This window comes from Leucopleurus acutus, assembly GCF_964270905.1.
Source record: "Leucopleurus acutus genome assembly, chromosome: 4".
In the NCBI taxonomy this organism is placed as follows: Eukaryota; Metazoa; Chordata; class Mammalia; order Artiodactyla; family Delphinidae; genus Leucopleurus; species Leucopleurus acutus.
Genome location: NC_139146.1, coordinates 140491843 through 140518598, shown reverse-complemented (window position 1 = coordinate 140518598; position 26756 = coordinate 140491843). Strand labels below are relative to the sequence as shown.

The 26756-nt window shown below is 35.4% G+C and overlaps 1 protein-coding gene across 1 annotated transcript in view; it reads right to left on the bottom strand.

Moving 5' to 3' along the window:
* Positions 1-13628: 13628 nt before the first annotated feature.
* The window catches only part of EIF4E (eukaryotic translation initiation factor 4E), a 43618-nt gene continuing 30490 nt past the window's right edge, over positions 13629-26756 (bottom strand). Inside the window, exons 3-7 of the mRNA XM_082837848.1 lie at positions 22264-22359; positions 19759-19822; positions 17943-18056; positions 16332-16471; positions 13629-14110 (exon numbers count right to left, since the gene is read on the bottom strand). Coding sequence (XP_082693974.1) covers positions 13996-14110; positions 16332-16471; positions 17943-18056; positions 19759-19822; positions 22264-22359 — 529 coding nt within the window. The 3' untranslated portion in view covers positions 13629-13995. The remainder of the gene's footprint in view (positions 14111-16331; positions 16472-17942; positions 18057-19758; positions 19823-22263; positions 22360-26756) is intronic.

Genomic DNA, 26756 nt, shown 5'->3' with positions numbered 1-26756 from the left:
TCATAACTGAAAGTGAGACCATCAATAGGTACTAAAACTCTGCGGGTAATAGTTATGGAGAAACAGGAAGTTGTGCTATATGATACTTTACTACTACAAAGTAAAAATCAGCAAGTTTATAATGGAGACACCCACAGAGATCACCTGAATCAAGCGATCAAAGTTAACATCACCAGTAATGGAAGAAATTTGTATCATGTATTCCCTGGTAAAATGCCCTGAGAAACACACTTGACTTCTGTTGTATACTTGTTGTAAGTTCATAACCTGATTCTAATCATGTGGAAACATTATTCAAACCCAAATTGAGAAATATTCTACAAGATAACTGGCATGTACTCTTCAAAAATGTTATGTCCAGGGCTTCCCTGGTGGCGCAGTGGTTGAGAGTCCGCCTGCCGATGCAGGGGACACGGGTTTGTGCCCAGGTCCGGGAAGATCCCACATGCTGCGGAGCGGCTGGGCCCGTGAGCCATGGTCACTGAGCCTGCGCATCTGGAGCCTGTGCTCCACAACGGGAGAGGCCACAACAGTGAGAGGCTCGTGTACTGAAAAAAAAAAAAAAAATTTATGTCCATAAACACAGAAGACTGAGGACTTTTTCCAAATTAGAGACTAAAGGGATAAGACAGCTGAAAGCAAGTTATAAATGTAGGCTTTCATTTACTATCAAGGAAACTGTCCAGTAAAATAATGATGGTAAAATCTGAATAAAATTTATTGATTATATTACTGTAGTAATGCTAATTTCCTGATTTGATCATTGTATGCCCTTGCTTTTAGAAAATATACACCAAAAATTTCAGGAAACACACTGAAGTGTTTAGGTCAGAGGGGGAACGTTGGCCTATTCTCAGGTACTTTAAAACAAATGGCAGGAATTCCATGGCAGTTAACACTGCACACTTCCACTGCAGGGGGCACGGGTTTGCTCCCTGGTTGGGGAACTAAGATACCACATGTCGTACAGTGCGGCCAAAAAAACAAAATAAAAATACAATGGGTAAAATGTTAACATATGATGAATCTGGGTGAAGGGTATATGGAAATTCTTTGTATTATTCTTACAAATTTTCTGTAACTTTGAAATTATGTCAAAATTAAAAGTTTTAAAATGCCTATCTGGAGTTCACACATAGATAACTCCTACTGGTCTGAAATGAAACCTATTCATTTAAGAGTCAGACCCAAAGCCACATGGACCTCAGGGAGTAGAAAGAGGCAATAGTTCCTAGAAGCAAAGTGTTCAGGGCAGGTAACACCAGTGATGTCTACTGCAAAGGAAAATTAGCCATTTCTCTATGTGATAAAGCATTCAATTAACAGTGTAAACTGTCATCTTCTAGCATCAAATAACATTGAATTGTACACAGCAAAAGCTGTTAGAAATACATGGAGAAAACGAACATATCTACAAATCAATGGGAGCAAAAGCTTCATTAGGTGATTTTCTGTTCTGCTTTATTAGTGTAAACTAGCCTGGCACATAGGAACCATTTAATAAGTGTATTTTCACACACTTACATTACATAAACTCACAGATTATAAACATGATTAGTGTGGAATCATGTCTATTTTGTTCTCCTCGCTCTATTCAACACTTAGCAATGGCTGGCACATAATAGGTACTCAATGAATATTTGTTTAACGACTAATAACTGAATCTGCACTTTAATATTTGTGGGAGATTGAGTAATAAGAAACATCTTTAATAGATTAGAATTACAGATCACAACTAACTGCAGGACAATCATCGACAGGAAGATAGTGGAACTCACAAAAAAAGATACCCCACATCCAAAGACAAAGGAGAAGCCACAATGAGACGGTAGGAGGGGCCCAATCACAGTAAAATCAAATCCCATAGCTGCTGGGTGGGTGACTCACAGACGGGAGAACACTTAGACCACAGAAGCCCACCCACTGGAGTGAAGGTTCTGAGCCCCACGTCAGGCATCCCAACCTGGGGGTCTGGCAACGGGAGGAGGAATTCCTAGAGAATCAGACTTTGAAGGCTAGCGGGATTTGATTGCAGGACTTCAAGAGGACTGGGGGAAACAGAGACTCCACTCTTGGAGAGCACACACAAAGTAGTGTGTGCATCAGGACGCAGGGGAAGGGGCAGTGATCCCAGGGGAGACTGAACCAGACCTACCTGCTAGTGTTGGAAGGTCTCCTGCAGAGGTGGGGGGGGGGGTGCTGTGTCTCACCGTGGGGACAAGGACACTGGCAGCAGAAGTTCTGGGAAATACTCCTTGGAGGGAGCCCTCCCAGAGTCTGTCATTAGCACCATCAAAGAGCCCAGGTAGGCTCCAGTGTTGGGCTGCCTCAGGCCAACCAACCAACAGGGAGGGAACCCAGCTGCTGCCATCAGCAGTCAAGGGGAATAAAGTTTTACTGAGCTCTGCCCACCAGAGCAACAGTCAGCTCTACCCACCACCAGTCCCTTGCATCAAGCCTCTTAAGATAGCCTCATCCACCAGAGGGCAGACAGCAGGAGCAAGAACTACAGTCCTGCAGCCTGTGGAACAAAAACCACATTCACAGAAAGACAGACAAGATGAAAAGGCAGACGGCTATGTACCAGATGAAGGAACAAGGTAAAACCCCAGAAAAACAACTAAATGAAGTGGAGATAGGCAACCTTCCAGAAAAAGAATTCATAATAATGATAGTGAAGATGATCCAGGATCTCGGGAAAAGAATGGAGGCAAAGATCGAGAAGATGCAAGAAATGTTTAACAAAGACCTAGAAGAATTAAAGAACAAACAAACAGAGGTGAACAATACAATAACTGAAATGAAAACTACACTAGAAGGAATCAACAGGAGAATAACTGAGGCAGAAGAACAGATAAGTGACCTGGAAGACAGAATGCTGGAATTCACTGCTAAGGAACAGCATAAAGAAAAAAGAATGAAAAGAAATGAACACAGCCTAAGAGACCTCTGGGACAACATTAAACGCAACAACATTCGCATTATAGGGGTCCCAGAAGGAGAAGAGAGAGAGAGAAAGGACCAGAGAAAATATGTGAAGCGATTATAGTCAAACACTTCCCTAACGTTGAGAAAGGAAACAGCCACACAAGTCCAGGAAGCGCAGAGAGTCCATACGGGATAAACCCAAGGAGAAACACGCTGAGACACATAGTAATCAAATAGGCAAAAATTTAAGACAAAGAAAAATTATTGAAAGCAGCAAGGGAAAAAAGAAAAATAACATACAAGGGAACTCCCATAAGGTGAACAGCTGATTTCTCAGCAGAAACTCTACAAGCCAGAAGGGAGTGGCACGATGTATTTAAAGTGATGAAAGGAAAGAACCTACAACCAAGATTACTATACCCTACAAGGATCTCATTCAGATTCAATGGAGAAATCAAAAATTTTATAGACAAGCAAAAGCTAAGAGAATTCAGCACCACCAAACCAGCTCTACAATAAATGCTAAAGGAACTTCTCTAAGTGGGAAACACAAGAGAAGAAAAGGACCTACAAAAACAAACCCAAAACAATTAAGAAAATAGTCACAGGAACATACATATCAATACTTACCTTAAATGTGAATGGATTGAATACTCCAACCAAAAGACACAGGGTTGCTGAATGGATATAAAAACAAGACCCATATATATGCTGTCTACAAGAGACCCACTTCAGACCTTGGGACACGTACAGACTGAAAGTGAAGGGATGGAAAAAGATATTCCATGCAAATGGAAATCAAAAGAAAGCTGGAATAGCTATACTCATATCAGATAAAAGACTTTAAAATAAAGAATATTACAAGAGACAAGGAAGGACACTACATAATGATCAAGGGATCAATCCAAGAAGAAGATATAACAATTATAAATATATATGCACCCAACATAGGAACACCTCAATACATAAGGCAACGGCTAACAGCTATAAAAGAGGAAATCGACAGTAACACAATAATAGTGGGGGGCTTTAACACCTCACTTACACCAAAGGACAGATCATCCAAACAGAAAATGAATAAGGAAGGACAAGCTTTAAATGACACAACAGACCAGATAGATTTAATTGATCTTTATAGGACATTCCATCCAAAAACAGCAGGTTACACTTTCTTCTCAAGTGCGCACAGAACATTCTCCAGGATAGATCACATCTTGGGTCACAAATCAAGCCTCAGTAAATTTAAGAAAATTGAAATCATATCAAGCATTTTTCTGACCACTCACTATGAGATTAGAAATGAATTACAGGGAAAAAAACGTAAAAGACACAAAACACATGTCACATGGTGACATTCCATTCTGGCACATGTCTTTATCAAGCTCAACTTTCACAAAAAGAATGTGAAACTGCTTCTAAAGCATATGACTGCACACATAACTAGTTCTTCCGACACCAGTCCAAAAGTAAAACTCACTGCTACTTGAAACTAATTAAAAAGCTCATTTGAGAAACTATTTATACAGCACAGCTGTCTACTAGAACTTTCTGCAATGACGGAATGTCCGATATCTGAGCTACTGTTCTGGACACTGCAGATCTAGATCATTATGCCTTAAAGTATGGTCCCTGGGTCACAATAATCATCACAAAATCACAGGAATCACTTAGGATCAGGCACAATGAAATCTGAAAAGGACTGGTTCTCAAGGGACACAGTACCACTGACTATTACCATAACCAGTAGAAATTTATGTGACACTTTGATTATAACAATTATAGGTGAGGCGCATCTGGCATTATTAGGGATGAGCAATACACAGATGTACACACCTAAGAGCTGGTATCCCAAATGACATTCAACTATCCTGCCAGGCATTCATGTAAATTTTTAAAAAATCTACTTTTAATACTGAAATTTTGAATCTAACTGTATTACCTAACATCTAACACCAAGCAGTTTTTGCACAATTTTAATATACTCTGAATTTTCCAGAAATACCTTAAGTTAAAAAAATGTATAGTTTTGTCCAGAACTTAGTACTAAGCATTGTTCACTTCAGAGTAACTTAACAACTTGCATTTAGAGTTGTCACATTCACACTGACACTAGATATGTGTTCAATTACTAGACTACTTTCATTATATAGTTACATTTGGGCTAAAATAGCTGTACTTAAAACTACCTCCCTCTAATTTCCCCTCTGATTATTCTCTTATTATCTATTATTCTCTAGACAGGGAATTTATATTTTAACAAGCGGTAAGCAATTTCACTTCAGGATAATAAGAGCATGCAGTGATACATTTGCTTATACATATGGGGTGCTTTGTCTGACATATGGGGTGCTGTGTCTTGTCTGAGAGTGATCCTTAAGAATCACTGGTTTAAGGATTTATGCAGCCATTACCATCCCCCTAGATCAGAGGCCCTTAATTTGGGAATACAAGGACACTCAGCCTAAGGAATCCACGGAGTGGCTTCAGAACAATAGAAATCCTAAATAATACATACAATTTGATACATATGTACAGCAACCTTGGGGGGTTAACAATATAACTTTGTTCCATCCCAAACTGTTAGCTTAAGTACCATTACATTACACCCTGAGACTATATATGCTGGGCTGGATTATAAACTTGGATCACAAAATGTGGTCAAGCCCCACACCCAATTACATTTATGGAACTGCAATTTCATCACTTCATCAGCCTACACTAGACTATTAATCCTGACAAAGGATTAACCTCCAAAGTTTACAAGCAGCTCATGCAGCTCAATATCAAAATAACAAACAACCCAATCCAAAAATGGGCAGAAGACCTAAACAGACATTTCTCCAAAGAAGATATACAGATAGCCAACAAACACATGAAAGAATGCTCAACATCACTAATCATTAGAGAAATGCAAGTCAAAACTACAATGAGGTATCACCTCACACCAGTCAGAATGGCCATCATCAAAAAGTCTACAAACAGTAAATGCTGGAGAAGGTGTGGAGAAAAGGGAACCCTCTTGCACTGTTGGTGGGAATGTAAATTGATAGACACTGTGGAGAACAGTATGGAGGTTCCTTGAAAAACTAAAAATAGAACTAAAATAGAACTAAAATACTAAAAATATGAACCAGCAATCTCACTACTGGGCATATACCCTGAGAAAACCATAATTCAAAGAGTCACGTACCACAATGTCCACTGCAGCTCTATTTACAATAGCCAGGACGTGAAAGCAACCGAAGTGTCCATCGACAGATGAATGGATAAAGAAGATGTGGCACATATATACAATGGAATATTACTCAGCCATAAAGAAATGAATACTGTATGCTAACACATATATATGGAATCTAAAAAAAAAAAAAGGTTACGAAGAACCTAGGGGCAGGGCAGGAATAAAGATACATACGTAGAGAATGGACTTGAGGACACGGGGAGGGGGAAGGGTAAGCTGGGAAGAGGCGAGAGAGTGGAATTGACATATATACACTACCAAATGTAAAACAGATAGCTAGTGGGAAACGGCTGCATAGCACAGGGAGATCAGCTGGGTGCTTTGTGACCACCTAAAGGGGTGGGATAGGGAGGGTGGGAGAGAGACGCAAGAGGGAGGAGATATGGGGATATATGTATATGTGTAGCTGATTCACTTTTACAGCAGAAACACCATTTTAAAGCAATTATACTCCAATAAAGATGTTAAAAAAAAAAAGCCCAATCCCATAAAAGCTAGAATTACTACAGAATGTCAGCCACTGCATTACATACACTACAGGTTTTTTTTAATGAAGACCCATGGAAGAAGGCTAAAATTCATTACACATTTGCTCTGCACCTGGTACTGCACTATACAAACGATGTCGTTTAAGTCTCACCATTGCCCTCTGATATAAGTATCATTGTTTCACAGATGAGAAAACTGGCTTAGAGAGCTCAACTAACTTGACTAGGTTCATACATTGAATAGATGGCAGAACTAGAATTTGAACTGAGGCTCTCTGACACCAAAGCACGTGTGTGCTTTTCTGGAGCAGGTTGCTATTTATTCTTTAATTCTACTGTGGAGCATGTACTGAATCCCATCTTCCTTTGACATAGCCAGCTGTATACTTAAAACAAAAATTGTGTCCCACAAATGGCAGTCGCCCAAGCATGACATTAGCATCTTTGAATAACTTGCTTCTCCATTTTATTTGGTTACTAGAATGGGCTTTATGGAATGGATTTTGCATGCTAACTTCACTTCTGGCTTAATCTTTTCTCACATCCCTCCGCTTTTTTTTTTACTTCCTATAATAAAGCAAGAAACAGAGGCATACCACATGCTGCTTTAGGTAATAGAAAAAATATATTAAGACTGTCTTGTAGAGTACAAGCTTTGATGATTTATAAACCACCATGCAATCATTTTTGTAGTTAAAAACACCAACTATCACTTTGAGAATAAGTACATAAGCTCCAGTATTTCCCAGTTAGAAAACTTGATTACCTTGGCTGCTTTCTAAATAGTAAAAGAAATCTTAACATGCAAACAATGAGCATTTGAGGACATGGGCAAAAAAGTAGGGAGGTCAGCTGGGATGTCTTTTAGCCTAAGAACCCAGATAGTACCAGGGACAATCAGGAGAAACTGCAGTGGACTCAAGGACATTGTCTAAGTAGAGGGGAGAGAAGAAAATAATGATGTAAATCACACTCTTTTGACTGGATTAATGGTAAAGCCATCAGGTAGGAATGGGGTTAGGGGCTTGCTGGAAGTGAAAAGGAAAAGAAAATAGGATAAGACATTTGGCTTTGCTGACACTGTCACTAAAAACATTTGGTTTTGCTGACACTGTCACTACAAAACATTTAGAGTAAGGATCAGCAAACTTCGTAATACAAAGGCCCAGAGTAATAAGTATCTTATGCTTTACAGGGCTGTCTCAGTCACAACTAGTCAACTCTGCCATTATAGGACACACACACACAAAAATTACAGACATGTGAACAAACATGTAAGTCCATGTTTTAATAAAACTTTATTTACAAAACAGAATGCAGGCCAAATATGACCTATGAGCTATAGTTTGCTGACCCCTGACAGAGAAGTCCAATAGGCAGGGAGAAGCATGATCTGATGCACAAGAGGAAGGTCATGGACAAGGACAGAGATTTGAAAGCCACTGACAGTATGGATAACCTAAGAATAGTAGAGATGGAAGATATGAACATTTAAAGATAGAACCCTTATAAAATAGCAACACTTAAAAAAAACATGAAGAGGAGGTAAATAATTGATGGTAAATAATTAATAATTAATGAAAGGAGAAACGTTGCATGAAATAGGAACTTATGATTCCCTTAAATATCATTCTGGCTCAATACAAATTCCGTATGCTTGGAGAAGCACAGAACACTGCAATAATTAACTATGGTTATTATCTAGAAGGCACTGCTAGAACACAGAAAAAGCCCCAAATGTATACGGAATACACCTAATTAACACTTTGACATAACAAGACAATGCAAAGCAGGGTCAAGTTGGGACAAAATCTTCTGCCTCACATACCTTATAAATTATCTTACACCAGAAACAAAGTGTCAAGCATCATGCACAAACCACTTACCCAAAATTGAGTTAAAGGTTGAAGACAAAACTAAACAAAAAAAAGCCCCAAACAAAAAACCCTTAAAAACAAATGTCAAAAGAAACTTGTTATGACAATATAAAGATGTGTTTGGGAAATGCTCTCAGTTCAAAAATTGTGAAGTTAAATTCATTACAAGGCTTGAAAACAAAACTAGGTCCTATATCAGTGTTACCTGATTCAAGCTTTTTTAATATTTACAGGTCTAAAATAGAATTGTTAGCTTAATGCTTGTTTTCTGGAGGAAGTACTATCTAGCAAATAAACTATTTTATTTGTATTTTAAAACAATGTTGGCTCACTAGAAGAAAATAGAACAATTAAAAGTCAATCAGAAAAATATCATGAGGACCAAAACTGCAAAACTTGCAAAGCAGCATTCTGTAGAACACAATTACAAAATTGATGATGATCCTTGCATGTGGATTAGAACGGTCTGGGTGTGGAATGGGTAGAGAATAGGGCCATACAGTACTGCTAAAGAAAAGCAAACTTACACATATCAAAAAACTACACTATACAAAGATAAGACTATAACTTACATTGGGAGACTGTAAAGGCAAAAATTACAAGGAAAGAAGGAAGACAGGCAGTCCTCCAATACGGCATACATTCATATAATGGATCACTAGGCAATTAAAAATGTCTTATATGCGTTATGATGTGTAAAACTGTCCAAGATTATTAAATGAGAAAACAATGCTATTGATATTCTCAATAAAATGATTTGTGTCCCAAGAAAAAAGTTACACACATGTGCCCACACATACATCTGGTGTATGCACAGAAAATTCAGACATATACAAGAAATTTGAGTGGTACCTTGAAAAAGAAGAGTAGGATTGAAGGAGGCAGGAAATTGTCACCTTCTACCCTTCTACAGTCAAAACAAAATAGGCATGTGTTATGTTTGTGTTTTATGTCAAACATTAAAGAAAAAAAAATCAGTATTTTAGAAGGTGAATAAAGGGAGAACTGCTATGTATAAAACCACACCAATACAGACACAATCATTTAAAATGCTTCAACAAATTCAAAAGTATGTTAAGTACAATCTCATAACCAAAAAAGAGCCACACCCACAAAATTTTACTTGGACAATCACACAGGTTTCAGTAATATAAAGTAGAAATTAAGTCTTGCAAAAGCTGTAATTTACATGTGAGGGTTTGGTCGAGTCCTCCTATATAGTGTGATCTGTTTAGACTCAATGTTACAGCTGGAAGGGTGTTCAGAGCAAACTTCATTTTATATTTACCTCTAGACTACTAATACCCAGTAACAGAAACCCTAGGAGTTTCTATTTCAATAACATAAACTATTTGCAGAACCCTGTGGAAAGATTTATTTATTCTGAATAGATGTCTGCTTTTAAAATTTTAGAGCAGGGACCAGTCTTTTGTTTTCTGCTGTATTTTCCAGCACCTACAGCACAGTAAACGGTGGTAGGTACTCAATATGTATTTTTTGGAGGAAACGTAGGTATATAACTTCTGTGCAAAACTATGAGGAATTTGTAAGTTCTGAAGTAAAAGAAAAAGGGGCAAGATTAAAATGTGGAAACTGGTTCCTCTGAATTGGGAAAGACATAGCACATGTGATCTCATGCCCACAATTTCATTTTTCTTTTGTTTCTAGCAGTGGAAGAAATAATCACAAGACTATTGAAGTCTAAAACTATCCAAGGTATTAGGAATTTCTACTTTGAAATTCACAATAAGCAAGATACCAGAAAGTATTATTGAAAGACACTACAGACTAGGGCTGAAACTTTGACACCAAGTCCATTAGTTGTGAGATGAGGAGTGAAGAGATAGTAAGCTGTATGTTTTTAGAGACTGATGGGCAAATGAGCTGGTCTTGGCTACTGAGGAAAACCTAAGAGTAGTGTCTCTCAAATTATATGTGATGAAGGACCACTTTTAAATCCCAAACTGCACTCTTGTCAAAATATATTTTAAAAAATCCATTAGTAGAGAAATGATCATATACTTTAATGTCACAGCAATATCAAATTTCCGTAGAAGTTTCTAGACATTCTTTAATTTCTATACTGGTCCAGAGAGACACCGGATAGCACTGACCTAGGGTTTTGTTTTTTAATGTCAATCTGACCTGAAATTTTGCATTTGCCCAGAAGGTCTAACTCTGAGTGAGAAAATTCAGCTCTTTTTTTCCTCTACTCAATAATGAAGACAATCCATAACAATTAAGAGATAAAAAGTAGCACAGAGACTTGTCATTAACTTGTTTTAATTTTAAAATGTAAAACATCACATTATCACACTGCCTTAGTAAATTAAAATTATATTTTTGAATGCAAACTTCAGCATTTAAGAATCTCAGCTCAACTTGAAAACTCTGCTTTATTTTGCCATTTAGCTTAGAAGATACAGGATATAGACACTTAAAACTGTATACGAAAATATTCACTTAATCTATGCACCTCTAAACTCCTGTACCTTTGTCTCCATGTTCTCAAAAAACCCCAAATGATTAGTTTAGCTGACTGCAAACAGAGTGGCCTCGGGGGACGCTCCATCTATTATACGTTTCATTACCAAAGGAAGTAAAATTTAAAATGTCCTGACCTATAAACTTACTACAATCTGGTGCAATTTACTATAGCCCATCAGGTAGGCTCTGTATCACTGAGACTGTATAATGTGCTTTACAGGATCTCCAAAACCAAATTTCCAGGATTCAAATCCATACTAAGCGACTTAAATCCTCACTGCTTGTTTCTTCATCTGTAAAAGGGGGATAACAGCACCTACATCAAAGGATTATTGTGCAGGTTAAAGTGCGTGTGAAGTGCTTAGCACACTGCCTGGCACATAAGTACTAAGTAAGGATTTTGACTTTTTGATTCTTACACAGTATGCCTCAAATCCTTCTGTAGAACTGGAATTATTAACAAAATTGGTTAAATGAAATATGGCACATCCCTACAATGAACTACTATTTACCCATTAAAGATTATTTTAATAATCTACTATGAAAATATATTTATTTATAATATCCTGTTAGAGAGGGAAAAGTAACTTAGAAAATCATGTACAATCTAATCTTATATTTAGAAAAGATGCTAATAAAGTTAGGAAATTTGCAAGTCATTGTGGTACTTAAGTGGCATTTGCCAAAAGTGACTCAGAATCATTCCTCCCCACCCATACTGGGAAAAAGACTTAAAACCGAATGTGATTCTCAGATGGTAATAATGAGGACAATCAAATGCTATAAATTAGGATTTTTAAAAATTTATAACTCTGTACATTTAATGCATTATTCCTCCTCTACCCGCCAAAGCTGGTACTTCTTAAAATGGACTGCATCCTAGAATTAAGGAAATTAAGCATTAATTTCTAATAGATACATTCCTCCCATGCCACCCATTGCCCACACACTACCACCTCCACGATCACTTTTAAGCAAGCTCTTGAAGTGCTCACAACTACGTATATCAACAAAGACAATAAATCACCTTAAACAATCACCCAACCTTAAACAACAGATATTACTAGGTACAGTATATTCAGATTATAAACACAGAAGACTCAGTTATTTCTAGACTACTGAACAAGGGGTGTTTGTGGTATTGCGAGTACTCAGATGGTAGCTTGTGGTACACTTTAAACTGTTTTAAATTCCTCAATAAAATCAATACTATTAATTTCATGTTTATTTTATATAGGATTTTTGTCAAACTTAGCAGCTTTAAAATGATTCATTCATAATCACCATCTAAAGATGAAATTTCCTCTCAATTAATGGTTCTCATTCTACCTACAGTTCAACTTACCCTTTTGTCTACAATATAACCATATTTCATTTTACGGGATCTGAAATATACAATAATTATAAACAAACTGTTTTCAAATTTGCTTTCAAATGATGCCTATAAAGAGTAGATCAAGTTTTCAAGTTTACATAAATCTATACTACACCAATTCATCATTATAAATACAAGCATTCATAACCTGTTTATTCTAATTCTATTTAGACAGCAACACTAACAAAATTCTTAATGCATACGCCCCCCACCACCTGTAACTCTTTCCCTATGGTGTCATTTGGACACTTGAAAAATAACGTCTCAATTCAGCAACCAAGTTTTACAACTGCTATTCCTACCAATCAAATGGTGATGCACCAAGGTCGCAATTCTCATGAGTTTTAACATATTAAGAGTACATTATTTACCTAAGACTGAAGGACTGTGTCTCTTACTTTATTTAAAAAAAAAAAAAGATAGCCACATCAATTTAATTCCATATGATGCTACCTATTCAATTTATTAAAAATTAAAATAAACTGATCATCAAACTGATGCTCCAAACTTACGCTATTCACGTGGAAGACACTACAAGAGAAGACACCATAGAGACTGCCTTGCAATAAGAAGTACAAATTCCTTCTATAGAGATGGAGAAATAAAAGGAAGGACAAATCTAGTTGTCTAAAAGACAATTCACTGTACACATTTTATTTACAGTTTTGTACACTGTCTTAATATGAATGGGACCGCTTTTCTACTTGAGCCATTTTTTAACCAAAGCAAAATAACCTAAGTATAACAAAGTGTTAAAATACAGCATAAAGATACAAAAACAGACATACTAATTCTAATTAGGAATGTAATTATGATGTTACATTTTTTATAATCCACAATTATGTTTAGGAAATCACACAAACATAGATCACTGATTTGAATGAAATGCATAAATTTGTAGCAAAGCTTTGTAGTTACAAAAAAACAAAAAAATTACCAAAGAATGCACAAAATTAATGTTTATTCCACCTTTGTGTCATATTCCTGGATCCTTCACCAATGTTACATGAGGCAAAAAACAAAAGCAAAACAAATGAAAAACTGAAATCAGAATCACTAATGTTATCAAGTAGGGAAACAAATAAATTAAAATCTAGCAGCCATCAGCAAGAGTACAGCACAGACAATGCTGTAAAAAGAAACAAAGAAAATTGTTAGAAAACTGTATGCATCATACTCTTTCAAACCAGCAAAATATGCTCCTGCATACAATGGAACATAAACAGAATCGTTCTCTTGTAAGGTACAGAAATGCAAATTCTTTTCTTTAATATTGTAGATGGGTCAAATGTGTTTGTAATCGTTAATTCTTTTAAGCTATTACAGAGTGGGCCAGGAACACATTTATGGATTCTGGGGACGATGTGTACTGTAATTCTTTGATTGGGATAGTGGACACTCTAGCCAAAATTAAGAAAAAAAAATATATGAACACAGAAGTACAAGACAAAGGCGAATGAGACTTCTCTTATATCTTAGCAACATTTAGATGGAAATCAAATTTAAATGCAGTCCACTCTGCTTTTGAAGAGGCTTTGGTTCAGCTCCCAAATCTCGATTGCTTGACGCAGTCTCCTATGAGAATACTCAGAAGGTGTCTTCTTAAACAACAAACCTATTTTTAGTGGTGGAGCCGCTCTTAGTAGCTGTGTCTGCATGGGACTGATAACCAATCACTATCTTTGGAGGAAGTCCTAACCTTTCCTTGTATACCCTCCTAGAAGATGAAAAAGAAGAAAAGTAGCCATTAATTTTTATTCAAACATACACCCCAAATCCAGTATTATTACTCTTTACATTAAAAAATAATACCTAGAGAGTGAAATGGGAAATTGCACACCTTTTTCCTTTTAGCAAAATTTACTCTTCATAATCACTTAACCAATATTTGAGAGTCTACTATGTATCAGGTACTGTGATAATTATCAGTAAATTAATAATAAGCAAAGCAAGGACACTCTCTAGGCTCATGGTGTTTATAGTTTAGAGTATTTGATTATTTGCAAACAAATAATCACAAATACATACGGTAGAGCTGTATCACATACATAATTAATGTATGCAAAATCAATTACATGCACATTTTAATTTTCTGATCTAAAATGCTTCAATTATATTTTACATATAAACCTTAGTAAATATTGTATGTTACTGCAGTTACATTTACCTTACCTATTACCGACAAGAATGCACACACAAAAATCAAACACTGTGAAGGCGATTTATGATATTTTAAGGATAATTTAGAACATAACATGATTTCTGCCTTATATATTAACCCTACAACCTAATTTTCAAATAAGATGTGACTGAGTATCAATGAGGGTAAGCACAGGGGTTGTGATATTAACAAGGAGGATCTAATCTCCTCTTTGAAATCAGAGAACTCTCTCCTTTTAAAAACTCATGAGGTCAAAGTATAATGCTAAGAGAATGAAGCACATCTGAAGGCCAAGAACAAAAATAAGGCTGTGTGGCTACAGCTCACAAGAAAGGTAAATATGAGAGATAAGGCTGACAAGGTAAAACTGGGGACAGATCATCATATGATCTTATGAGAACATCATAGGTAAAGTTAGGAATCTGGTATCTGAGAAAAAATAGCAAAATTTTAAAAACAGGCACCAAAATGAAACAAAAATAAAGAGATATATATGGCAAACAACAAAAAAAGAGATTTTCATGGAGCTAAATACTCTAGCAGTATGATACCAGGAAATTTTACTCATGGTAAACTTTACGGTAACCAAAAAATACATGGTAAACAAACAAAAAAAGATAAACAAAAAAAAGAGATTTTCATGGAGCTAAAAACTCTAGCAGTATGATACCAGGAAATTTTATTCATACTCTACCCTTCAGAAGACTTTACTACCTTCCTTCGAATAGGGTATTTAAAAATAATTTTATAACTAAAATTATAACTATTATCAGATTTACATTAGGATATAATGTATTACCTTCAATTATACTTAATCACTAAAAATGCCAGAATGAGCACTGAGCCATGCAACTTAAAAGGGTGAAAAAAAATTTTTCCTTGAAAAAGTGAGGCCAAAAGTTTTATAGAGATTTCAAAAATGTTTAATATTGACACAAATAAAAAACTTTCCGAGGAAAGAAGTTCATACTTAGTTTCTTTAACACATTTTCAAAGAAATAGGAGACCCCCACTGTCAGTAAGTTTTAAGGCTGACAGAAAGATCAGGAATATGGTGACGAATCAACAATCAACCTTCTCTTATAAGAAACCCCGTGGAGAATGAAACCTGGAAAATGCCCACATCTTTTAATCCAGAAAGGAATTATGTTCACAGGAGAATTCATAATGTTTGAAAAATCAACATGCAAAGAGGCAAACTAAACATATTGTGACTTATGACTGGTACTTAATTTTAACACAAAATTTAAAGTCCAATTTTACTAATTTAAACATAGTAAAGAGAAAATCCTAGTTAACATTGACTGACATTTGCGGGGCGGGGGGGGAGCGGGGACGACAGGTAACTTTTGCAAATAGTAATATTTGCCAAAAAAAAGTTTTAAAATTTATACATGTGGGTTTTAAATATGGACAAAACCAAGCTACTGTCACTTAAACTTCAATGGCAAATGCCAATATTCACCAAATTATTGAGTATTATACATTAGCATTATGGTTTTAAAGTAGGGCAAAAAAGACATATTCTCATATGCTAAATAATAAAATGCTACATGCTAAAATAGTGATTATATACCCCACTGCTAGGAAAAAGAAATTTTACAGAAGTGAAAAAAATACGAATAAGACACTGAATACCAATACACAGCAGTTCAAGATTATAAAAGTGCTCATGAAAACAAGGAAAATAATGATCTACATAAATACTTTTAATTTAAAAAGTACTTCTGCTTTTAGTTATCTATTTTAAAAGAAGCACACAAAAAGCAAAACTTACCCTATATGTGTAACTGCTTCTCTGTTTTCACATTCAGTAGTCCATATTGCTATTTTATCACCTTTAGCTCTAACATTAACCACAGCTCCACATACATCATCACTGTAGTCATCAAAAGACTCTCCAATAAGGCACAGCAGCTTAAAAGAAAAAACCCAAATCTCAAGTTACATTCAATAGATGATAAACAGCTTATTAAGCTGCAAATGTCTCAAATATTTGTATATATACAAAACTGAAAAACAGTTTTTAAATCAAGAGTCGACTTTCTGAATGCGTACATTATATTTATATATAGTTTTTTGTCCTGGTCTTTAAAAAATTTGTTAATTTGATTCTTTAATACCAAGAACATGATCAGTTTTGTTAACTCTTTTAGCAAATTGGGCAACTGATGTCAGGGCACATAAAAGGTGAATTATTTTATTAATATTCACTTTGCTCTGCTGCTGCTTATACTTGCCAGCAAACATTAATGGAATAACTGAAAAAGCTGCTTAATTGCCTCTTGTTCTTATTTTTCATGAACATTTTCTAACTTTTAAAAAATTGTAGTAAATACATGACATAAAATTTACCATATTAACCATTTTTAAGTGTACGGTTCAGTGGCATTAAGTATATTCACACCGTACCACCAACAATCTCCAGAACTTTTGTCATCTTGCAAAACTGAAATGACTTTTTAATGCAGAATTCTAAAATGGTAATTACTGATAATCTCTCCCAAAAGCAAAATTAAGTTTTTTTTTTTTTAACTTATTTATTTATTTGGTTGCACCGGGTCTTAGTTGCGGCCAGTGGGCTCCTTAGTTGCAGTTCTTGGGCTCCCTCTTTGCAGCTTGCCAGGTCCTTAGTTGCGACATGCGAACTCTTAGTTGCAGCATGCATGTGGGAACTAGTTCCCTGACCAGGTATCGAATCCGGGCCCCCTGCATTGGGAGCCGGGAGTCTTAACCACTGCACTGCCAGGGAATTCCCGCAAAATTAAGTTTCTTCTTTAAAAAGCCATTCACTGAAATATTTATTATTGCTCAACTTAGTAAGGGCTAACTATAAACCAGACACTGTCAAGTGATAGGGATACAAAAGAGACTATAATCCCTGCTCCTTAAAAGCTTGGGGTTTGAAAACTTTCACTAGAGAAAATGCCTATTATCTCATATTTAATAAATGTCATATGAAGCCAAAAGTTCCAAGTTACATCACAACATATAAGGTGAATGATATCAAGCTACAATTTCACTGTTTCCTTCACTGATCTAAAAAGTTTGGTATACAGAGCAATACTCTAAGAGGATTGTAAAAAAACTTACATCATACAAAATGTGAGAGGTTACATAATTTTGAACTTAATGAGATGACCAGGATGACCTTATTCTGGAAGGTGAGTCAACTGCCGATCACTTTCTGAATGTGTAATATGTGGTAGGGAGTTTCACTGTATTAGTATGTAAGAAGTATACAAGATTCACAGGACAGAACAAAATTAAGTGCTGGCTTAGCTAGAGTGGGAATCCTTATCTCATCTTGAATTAAGTAACCAATATAAAATGTAACATAAGTGAAGTTTTAGTATTCCAAAACAGCTTTATAATTTTAAAACCTTACTGTCTCTAGCCAAAAGCGATCGAGGTCACTTCGTCTCTGCTGTTTGTTCAATGTAATGAGCCATCGTCCTCCTCGTTTGTTTTTCTCATCTTCCCACATAGGCTCAATACCATCCTACAAGGTTAGGGAGACAACAATATGAGACAATATTGTTACTTTAACTTGAGATCACCACTAGAAACAGCAAGCAACAACCCTATTAACTATTTACTTTATATCCATAAAAACTGTTAATTGATGTAGTGGGGAAAAAAGCACACAAGACTTAAAGCAAAATTAGAGTACTGACTTGGGCACTTATTAACTATCAAACCTTGGGTTTCACTTAATTTGGAGGCTCTAAAACATTCTGAGTAACAGATACCTTTGAGAAGCTATATACATTTCTATACCTAGAAAATATATTAAAAACTTACACAATTTCAGAGAGCTAATGACTGTCCCACCCACTACCAGCTGACAAAACTCATAAATATCTCAAGGACCCACACACTCCAGGTTAAGAATTCCTGACAAACTCTGGACTTCAGTCTACTCAAATATATAAAGAAGAAACGGATTGGATGATCCATTTGGATTATCAAAGCTCTCCTCAAAATCAATCACAGTATGTGCCCATACAGTCTGACTCACTTAATTTCAATAACTGGGTTCGCCAAAAGGTTCATTTGGTTTTTTCCCTAAGGTGCATCTAGTAGCGCTCAGTTGTCTTTAACTTCATTCAAAACAATATCGTTAGATTGTATGTGACAGCTGTCATATCAGCGTGCATTTAAAAAAAGACTTATCAGAATTGGTGAATTTTCATGTAGCCATTTTAATATTGAAGATGGAAGAAAAAAAGCAACATTTTCGGCTTTATTATTTCAAGAAAGGTAAAAATACAACTGAAATGCAAAAAAAAGAATTGTGCAGTATATGGAGAAGGTGCTGTGACTGACTGAATGTGTCTAAAGTGGTTTGCAAAGTTTTGTGCTGGAGATTTCTCGCTGGACGATGCTCCATGGTCAGGCAGACCAGTTGAAGTCGATAGCAATCAAATCGAGACATTAACTGAGAACAATCAACGTAATACCACACAGGAGAGAGCCAACATACTCAAAATTAAGTGCTGACAATCATTTGCACCAGCTTGGTTATGTGAATCGCTTTGATGTTTAGGTTCCACATAAGTGAAAAAAACCTTCTTGAACGTATTCAAGCATGCAATTCTCTACTTAAACACAATGAGAACGTTCCGTTTTTAAAACAAATTGTGACAGGTGATGAAAAGTGGATACTGTACAATAATGTAGAACGGGAGAGATCCTGGGCAAGCTAAATGAACCACCACCAACCACACCAAAGGCTGAATACGTTGTTCAATAAAGTTCTTGGAGAAAATGAAAAATATGCCTTGAATAAATACAATTAGAGAAGAAAAACAAAAACAATTAGAGAAGAAAAACACTAGACGTTTTGAGGAAGGGCAAAACAGAACAATGTTAATTTAACTAGACAACTAGACCTATGAATTATGGGGCTTCAAATGTAGTTCTATTACTTTAAAACATGGTTTAACTAAATTAAATGTGTATTTTATTTTTACTTAAAAAAATGTGTCTTTTATTTCTACCAAAAAGGCACTTTTTGGCCAATCCAATGTTTATACTAAAATAGGGCAAAATATATTTATGCTAAAACCTGGTAAAGCTAATTTAATTATTCTCCAAGCACCACAACATTAACTATTCCTAAGTTTATGGCAAGATTTTTTAATGAATACCTGAATGGTCCAGTCTTATAATAAATATATGAAGTCACCAATTAAACATACCTTAAAAAGTGAGTAGTCACAGCCAGGCATTAAATTACTAGACAACTGGATATGGTTGTACAGACTAGATAAAAGAAAAGAACAATTATAAACATAGCATATGTAATGCAAAGTTTAGGTGCGTACATATACATTCAGAGAATATGAGAAAAATAAGATAAAAACTCATGTTTACTTCCCGCCCCCATGAAGTCAATTTCTGAAATGGACCAAACAGATCTCAGTAACAGTCAGCTTCAAGAATCAACATCTGATGATTTTCAAGAAAATATTTTTAATAATTTTATTCTGACAAGTTTGATGTATTAGTTAACTTAATACATACATATGTATATACAAGAAACTGAAAAGAGAGGTATGAGGTGGCTTTAAGTAGATGAAAGAATCCGTGAGGCTAATGAGCAGTTTTAAACACACAAAAAGACAAATCAAGAGAAAGCAAGACAAACTCCCTGACCATCAGGATTGCATGACTAAAGTAAGTCAACATCATTATCCTTGAAAGTATCCAAGAGCGGGACAGATCAATGGTTCCCAAACACCACACACCATTACTAGTTTAAGTCAGCATAATAATCTTTTGGGGAGCTTTTAAAAACAAAACAGGACTTCCCTGGTGGCGCAGTGGTTAAGAATCCACCTGCCAATGCAGGGGACACAGGTTCGAGCCCTGGTCTGGCAAGATCCCACATGTCACGGAGCAATTAAGCCTGTGCGCCACAACTACTGAGCCCGTGTGCCACAATTACTGAAGCCCGCCTGTCTAGAGCCCGTGCTCCACAACAAGAGAAGCCTCTGCAATGAGAAGCCCACGTACCGCAACTAAGAGTAGGCCCCGCTCACCGCAATTAGAGAAAGCCCACGCACAGCAAGACCCAACGCAGCCAAAAATAAATTTATTAAAATAGCAACCAAAAAAAATAAAAATAAAAAAACAGTTCCTTACCCTACTTCTTGAGATTTTAATTCCTTAAGTATAGGATGGAACCATAGAATCTGTACTTTTAAACTACTTCCCAAATAGTAATATCTAACTAAGGATAATAACACCATCCATGGTCACTAGTCATATAGCTAAGATCATCACTTCTGTATAAAATATTGGAGACAGGCAAAGCATTCTTACTCTGTTGCCCGTTTTGTAACAATTTTACTGTGATAGACTTCAGGAGATCAAATGACCTAGGCTTCTACCTTCAGGCTAGTGAAATATCTAAATTAAAATTTTTAAAATTTCTTAAAAAATGTTTTCAGGGCTTCCCTGGTGGCGCAGTGGTTGAGAGTCTGCCTGCCGATGCAGGGGACGCGGGTTCGTGCCCCGGAGCGGCTGGGCCTGTGAGCCATGGCCGCTGAGCCTGCGCATCCGGAGCCTGTGCTCCGCAACGGGAGAGGCCACAACAGTGAGAGGCCCGTGTACCGCTAAAAAAGAAAAAAAAAAAAAAAAATGTTTTCAATTAAAAGTGACCACTCAAAGTGGTCTCAATATACAGTTTTCTCTAATTATTCTATGCTTTGTTTTCAGTGATTCAAATGCATACTAAATGCCTAATATGGGCAAAGCACTAGAAATATACAGAAAATTGTTTCTGCCCTGGAGGAAGTATACATTACATGCATAAATTTTCTAATCACAATCTGTTAGTCTGTATGCTACACTCAGGGAGTTAACATTAAACATAAGAATCACATCACTGATATGATCCAAAATACACCAGCTGAACAAATTAGAATACTTAGATAACTGCTAGGTAATTTACAGCTCTTAAAAATGTTTTCAACAAGTTGTATCTTTCATGTTCTCAAGTAGTTTCTCCCCATACATTTTTCAAGCAAATAGACATACTAAATCAACTTTGTTTTTAAAGAATCAATATTCCAAAACTTCCTGAAAAGAACTTTGTCATTTTAAATCATATTTTGAAGTCATGCAAAGATTTAAGACCCCGAAATCTTAACTATTTGCTAAATTGAAACAAAATCTCAAAAATATTTCAACTATTCTTCTTGATGTTGACCACGAAGTATAATGAGATTAATAAACTATCATCAGAGATATTGTCATTCTTTGACAAACCCTGAATTATGAGCAGTTCAGCCTTTGAAATCTTGGAATCTCTATCACAGGAAATCCAGATATTATACTGGAAAGAATCTGCAGAAATAACGGCCTAAGAAAGCTCTGGAATGCCTAAGAATAGGGCAAATGTATCTAGGCAACCAAGAAAGGGGACAAGCTCCTAAAAGTTGTTGGAAATTCTAGCAACAATAAAGGATTCTCAACGAAAGAGATCTCAGGACAAAGAATAGAGAATAGGCAGAGCTAAAAGACGACAAGACGGAAGCTTTCTAAAACTGATGAGGAATAATCACCAATTCAAACAGTTGTGAGGAGATGGACATACAAAAAGGTGAATATTAACTGTTCACAACTTACCCTTCATTTTGTGAATGCAACTTAAAATGAAAAATTACACAACAAACATCCTAAAATGAATGGTTACTTACGCCCAAAAGTCTTCAACAGTATCAAACTTAGAGATCAGCCGAAGGTTTGCTTGCCAAGTTTTGCTTTTATCATTTTTAAAAAACCAGAGTGCCCATCTAAAAACAGAAAGTCAGTGTCAAAAAAAAAAAAAAAAAAGACGTAGCTTTACATCCATGTTCAAAGCAGCATTATTCACAACAACCAAAAGGGGGAAGTGTCTATTGTCAGATGAATGAACAAAATGTAGTGTGGAATATTAAACAGCCTTAAAAAGGAAGGAAAGTGAAAAGAGTCCATCAAAGAAGACAAATACTGTATGATCCACTTGTATGAGGCACCTAGAGTAATAAAGTAGAATGGTGGTTGCCAGGGGCTAAAAGGGAAGGGGAATGGAGAGTTGTTGTTTAATGGGTAGAGAGTTTAAGTTTTTCTGCAAGATAAAGAGAGTTCGGGGGACTGGTTGCACAACAATGGGGGTGTATTTAACACTATTGAACTGTACATTTTAAAATGGTTGATAGTAAATTTTATATATGTGTTTTACCACAATTAAAAATAAATAAATAAAAATTTTATTTATAATAGCAAATGAGTAGTTTTCTCTATTTCTTTCATTTAAAAAGTATATATTTTGGGAGTTCCCTGGTGGCCTAGTGGTTAGGATTTGGGGAACTGAGATCCTGCAAGCCATGTGGTGTGGCTAAAAAATAAATAAATAGATAAATAAAATGAAAAGTATGTGTTTTGTACCTACTATGTAACAGATTCTCTGCTATACTTAGAGATCCACTGAGGCTCATCCCACAGGGAATTCACAGAAATGTTGTACAGAGACAATTACAATGTCCTAAGTGCTATGATAGAGATAATTAAGCACAGTTATTTAAGAAAAACAGACTAGGAGCACTTAACTGGAAAGGTTAAGTGGGGAATAGGGAAGCTGAATTTACAGAGAAACAAGAGGAGAGAAATGAGAGCACTAGGAATGGGGGCGGGGGGGGGACTCATACAAACGGGAATATAATACAGGGATTCATTGAATAATGTTACCACAGATATATTCTGAAATAATGCATAGTAGTTTCTATATATCTGTATATACTTTGTCTAAAAAAGTTTTATTCTAATACTTTGAAGACAAACTCATGTCACATAAAAGTTATGCTTAAATATTATCATCCCAATATGATTCCTCTTTAGTAAAACTGTATTTTCTGAATTACTATACCACCTCTAAGGAAATTTCACTTACTCATTGATAAAAATGTTGTCTGAAGACAAGTTTCCAAGTGGACATATATTTCATAACTTTATGGTTAATGCTTGATAATCTCAGACATAAAAATGAGATGCATTTCAGCACCTACTTGATAATGTGTATTTGCCAACCCACTCTCAAGGAAAAAAATTTTTTTGAAAAAGCAAAGGCAGAAAAACTATTAAACATACACACACAGTGTCAAGTATTATACTCTGGATTTCTAAAATTAATTCAGTCTTTCCTCAAAAATTTAAAAATAGAACTACCACTGGATCCAGCAATTCCAATTCTGGGCATTTATCAGAAGAAAATGAAAATGAAAACACTAACTTGAAAAAGATATGTGCCCCCCCCCCCCCATGATAAGCAAAGACATGGAAGCAACTTAAGTGTCCATCAAGGCATGAATAAGGAAAATATGGTGTATATATATATATATATACACATTTTCAATGGATTATTCCATCATAAAAATGAAGGAAATCTTGCTGTTTGCAACATGGATGGACCCTGAGGACTTTGTGCTAAGTTAAATAAATCAGACCCTAGACAGGAAAAACAAATACTGTATGATCTCGCTGATATGTGCAATCTTAAAAAAAAACTTAAAAAAAACAAACTAACCCCCCAAAAAAACACCCAAAGCTCACTGATACAGAGAACAGATTGGTGGTTCCCAGAGGCACAAGGGTGGGGGAATGCATGAAGGGGGTCAAATGATACACACTTCCAGTTGTAAAATAAATAAGTCATGGGGATGTAAAGTACAACATGGTGATAATACTGCATTGCAAATTTGAAAGTTGCTAAGGGACTAAATCTTAAAAGTTCTCAACACAAGAAAAAAAATTTATAAATATGTATTGTGACAGATGTTGACTTACTGTAATCATTTCACAATACATACAAATATTGAATCATGTTGTACATCTGAAACTGTTACACCTCAATTAAAAATAATAAAATAAATAATAAAATTTAATTCCATCTTAAAAAAAAAATTGCATTCAGCCATTAAACATATAAAGATATATCCTAAGAAAATCACTGGATAACTAAGCAAAAATGTTTGTACAGGAATGTTCTTAATTTTGGAAACATCTTAAGTGCCTACCAACAGTTCTCAAAATGTGGTTTACAGGCCCCTAGGGGATCCTAAGGCCCTTTCAAGGAGTGCTGATGAGTAAAAGCTATTTCATAAAAATGCTAAGACATTTTATTTTTCACTGTGTTGATATCTGCACTGATGATGCAAAAGCAACGGTTGGTAAACCTACTGGTGCCATACACAGCAAGAATTATACAGTGGCACCAATTTGTACTAGTAGTCACTGTATCCTTTATTATCACCAACTCTCACAGTAATAATGTCAGTTTCAGTTAAGAATGCCACTGAATGGAAACCAGCAGTAAAAATTACTGGTTTCATTAAATTTCAATCTGTGTACATGTCTTTTTCTGCACAAAAAATATTTCTGCATATCAAATATCAATACGATGCTTAGGCAATTGAGTTGTGAGGTGAACTAGTTACTTTTTTCAAAGAACACCACTTTTACTTGGAAGAAGATTGGCTGATCAACCATGATTATTTCTTGAAAAATGAACAGACTGAGCCAGCTGCTAAAATTTGAGCTTTCAGGAGAAAATCAGAATTTTGGAAAGCGTGTGTCACTGTGCACTTAACAATTTAATGACACCTGACGATATTTCTGATGAGTTTAGGTAGTGATAATAATTAATGTTATTGTTTTGATATCATATAATGAAAAGTGCCAATATTTGGAAGATCTGCAAACTCACTGAACCAATATTATCCAAATGACCAGAGGTGTGCATGGGTGAAGGATACATTCCAAATGCAAGATAGACCAATGGATTTTAATGTAACAGAGTAGAAAAAGTTCTTGGATATGGTTTCAGATTCTACAATTCAAGTAACATATAAGAAACCTAGCATCAAAGGAAGGAGATAGTCATAATTATTATAAAGGCTATTAAAATTTCTCCTCCCTTTTCCAACCATGTACCTGTCTGAGGCCGTATTTTATCCTCATACTTTCTCTGAAACAACTTATCTCCAAAGACAATGCAACTATGAAGCAACTATGAAAATCCAGCTGACTTCTATTAAGTCAGGCACTTAAAAAGATTTACAGAAATACTTCCCACTATGTATTTTTTATGTATTCTTCCACTACGTATTTTTTATTTTGAATAAATTTTTTTCATAAAAATTATTTACATTAACATGCAATGGGTTAAGTACATATATAATTTTACATTTTTAAACATTTATTTTCTAATATAGCAAATGAAAATAGATAAAAATCTACATAACCAAAGCACTGTGGAATCCTCAATAATTTTTAAGAATGTAAAGGGGTCATGAGCCCAAAGAAGTTAAGATTTAAATAAAATATAAATAATATAATACATGCAAGAGACTGCTAGGCAGCTATTAAATAGGATAATTGTGTGAGTAAAATTCTCCTAAGACTGACATGAAACCCAGAAACCATGGAAGCAAGCTGGTATTTGATTACATGAAATTCAAAAACCTCTAAAATAACATAACTCCTTAGACAATGTTGAAAGACAAATGATTTGGAAATGCATTTTCAACCTAATTCCCCCCCTTGAATGGGTGAACATCCCTAATACACAATGCTTGGAAATAAACTTGGGAAGATAACCCAAAAGAAAATAATAGACAAAAGAACTGAACAGACTGCTCACAGGTAAAAAAACAAATAAGCGATTGTTTTCAACAAAAATGTCTTGAAATTTCAATAAAAGAAATGCAAATTTAAAACAATAAGACACTGTTTTCACAAATCAATCTAGAACCAATCTGACAGGCAATTAAATTTAAGATTGATGGTGTTGAAACCAGTAACTCTTAAACTGTTAAGAGTCTAATAAGCTGATAAAGGAGGATAATTTGGCAATCTCTACAAAGGTAGTTAAAAGGTAGTCTTTAACCTAAGAACTCTGAAATTTTACCCTAGATATATTCACACAACTGCAAAAAAATATATAAGGACGTATACTTTATAGCACTGTTTGTAAATAGAAAAAAATTCTATATACACATTAATGTAAGCCTGATAAAATACGTGACTATATATTCATTTAATACAAGGCAGTGGTTTAAAATAATGAGTCAAAACCTGCATATACAAACAAAAAAACTCAACAGTATGACCATCTATGTAAAAAAAGTATATATATGCATATTGAAAGGTTTTG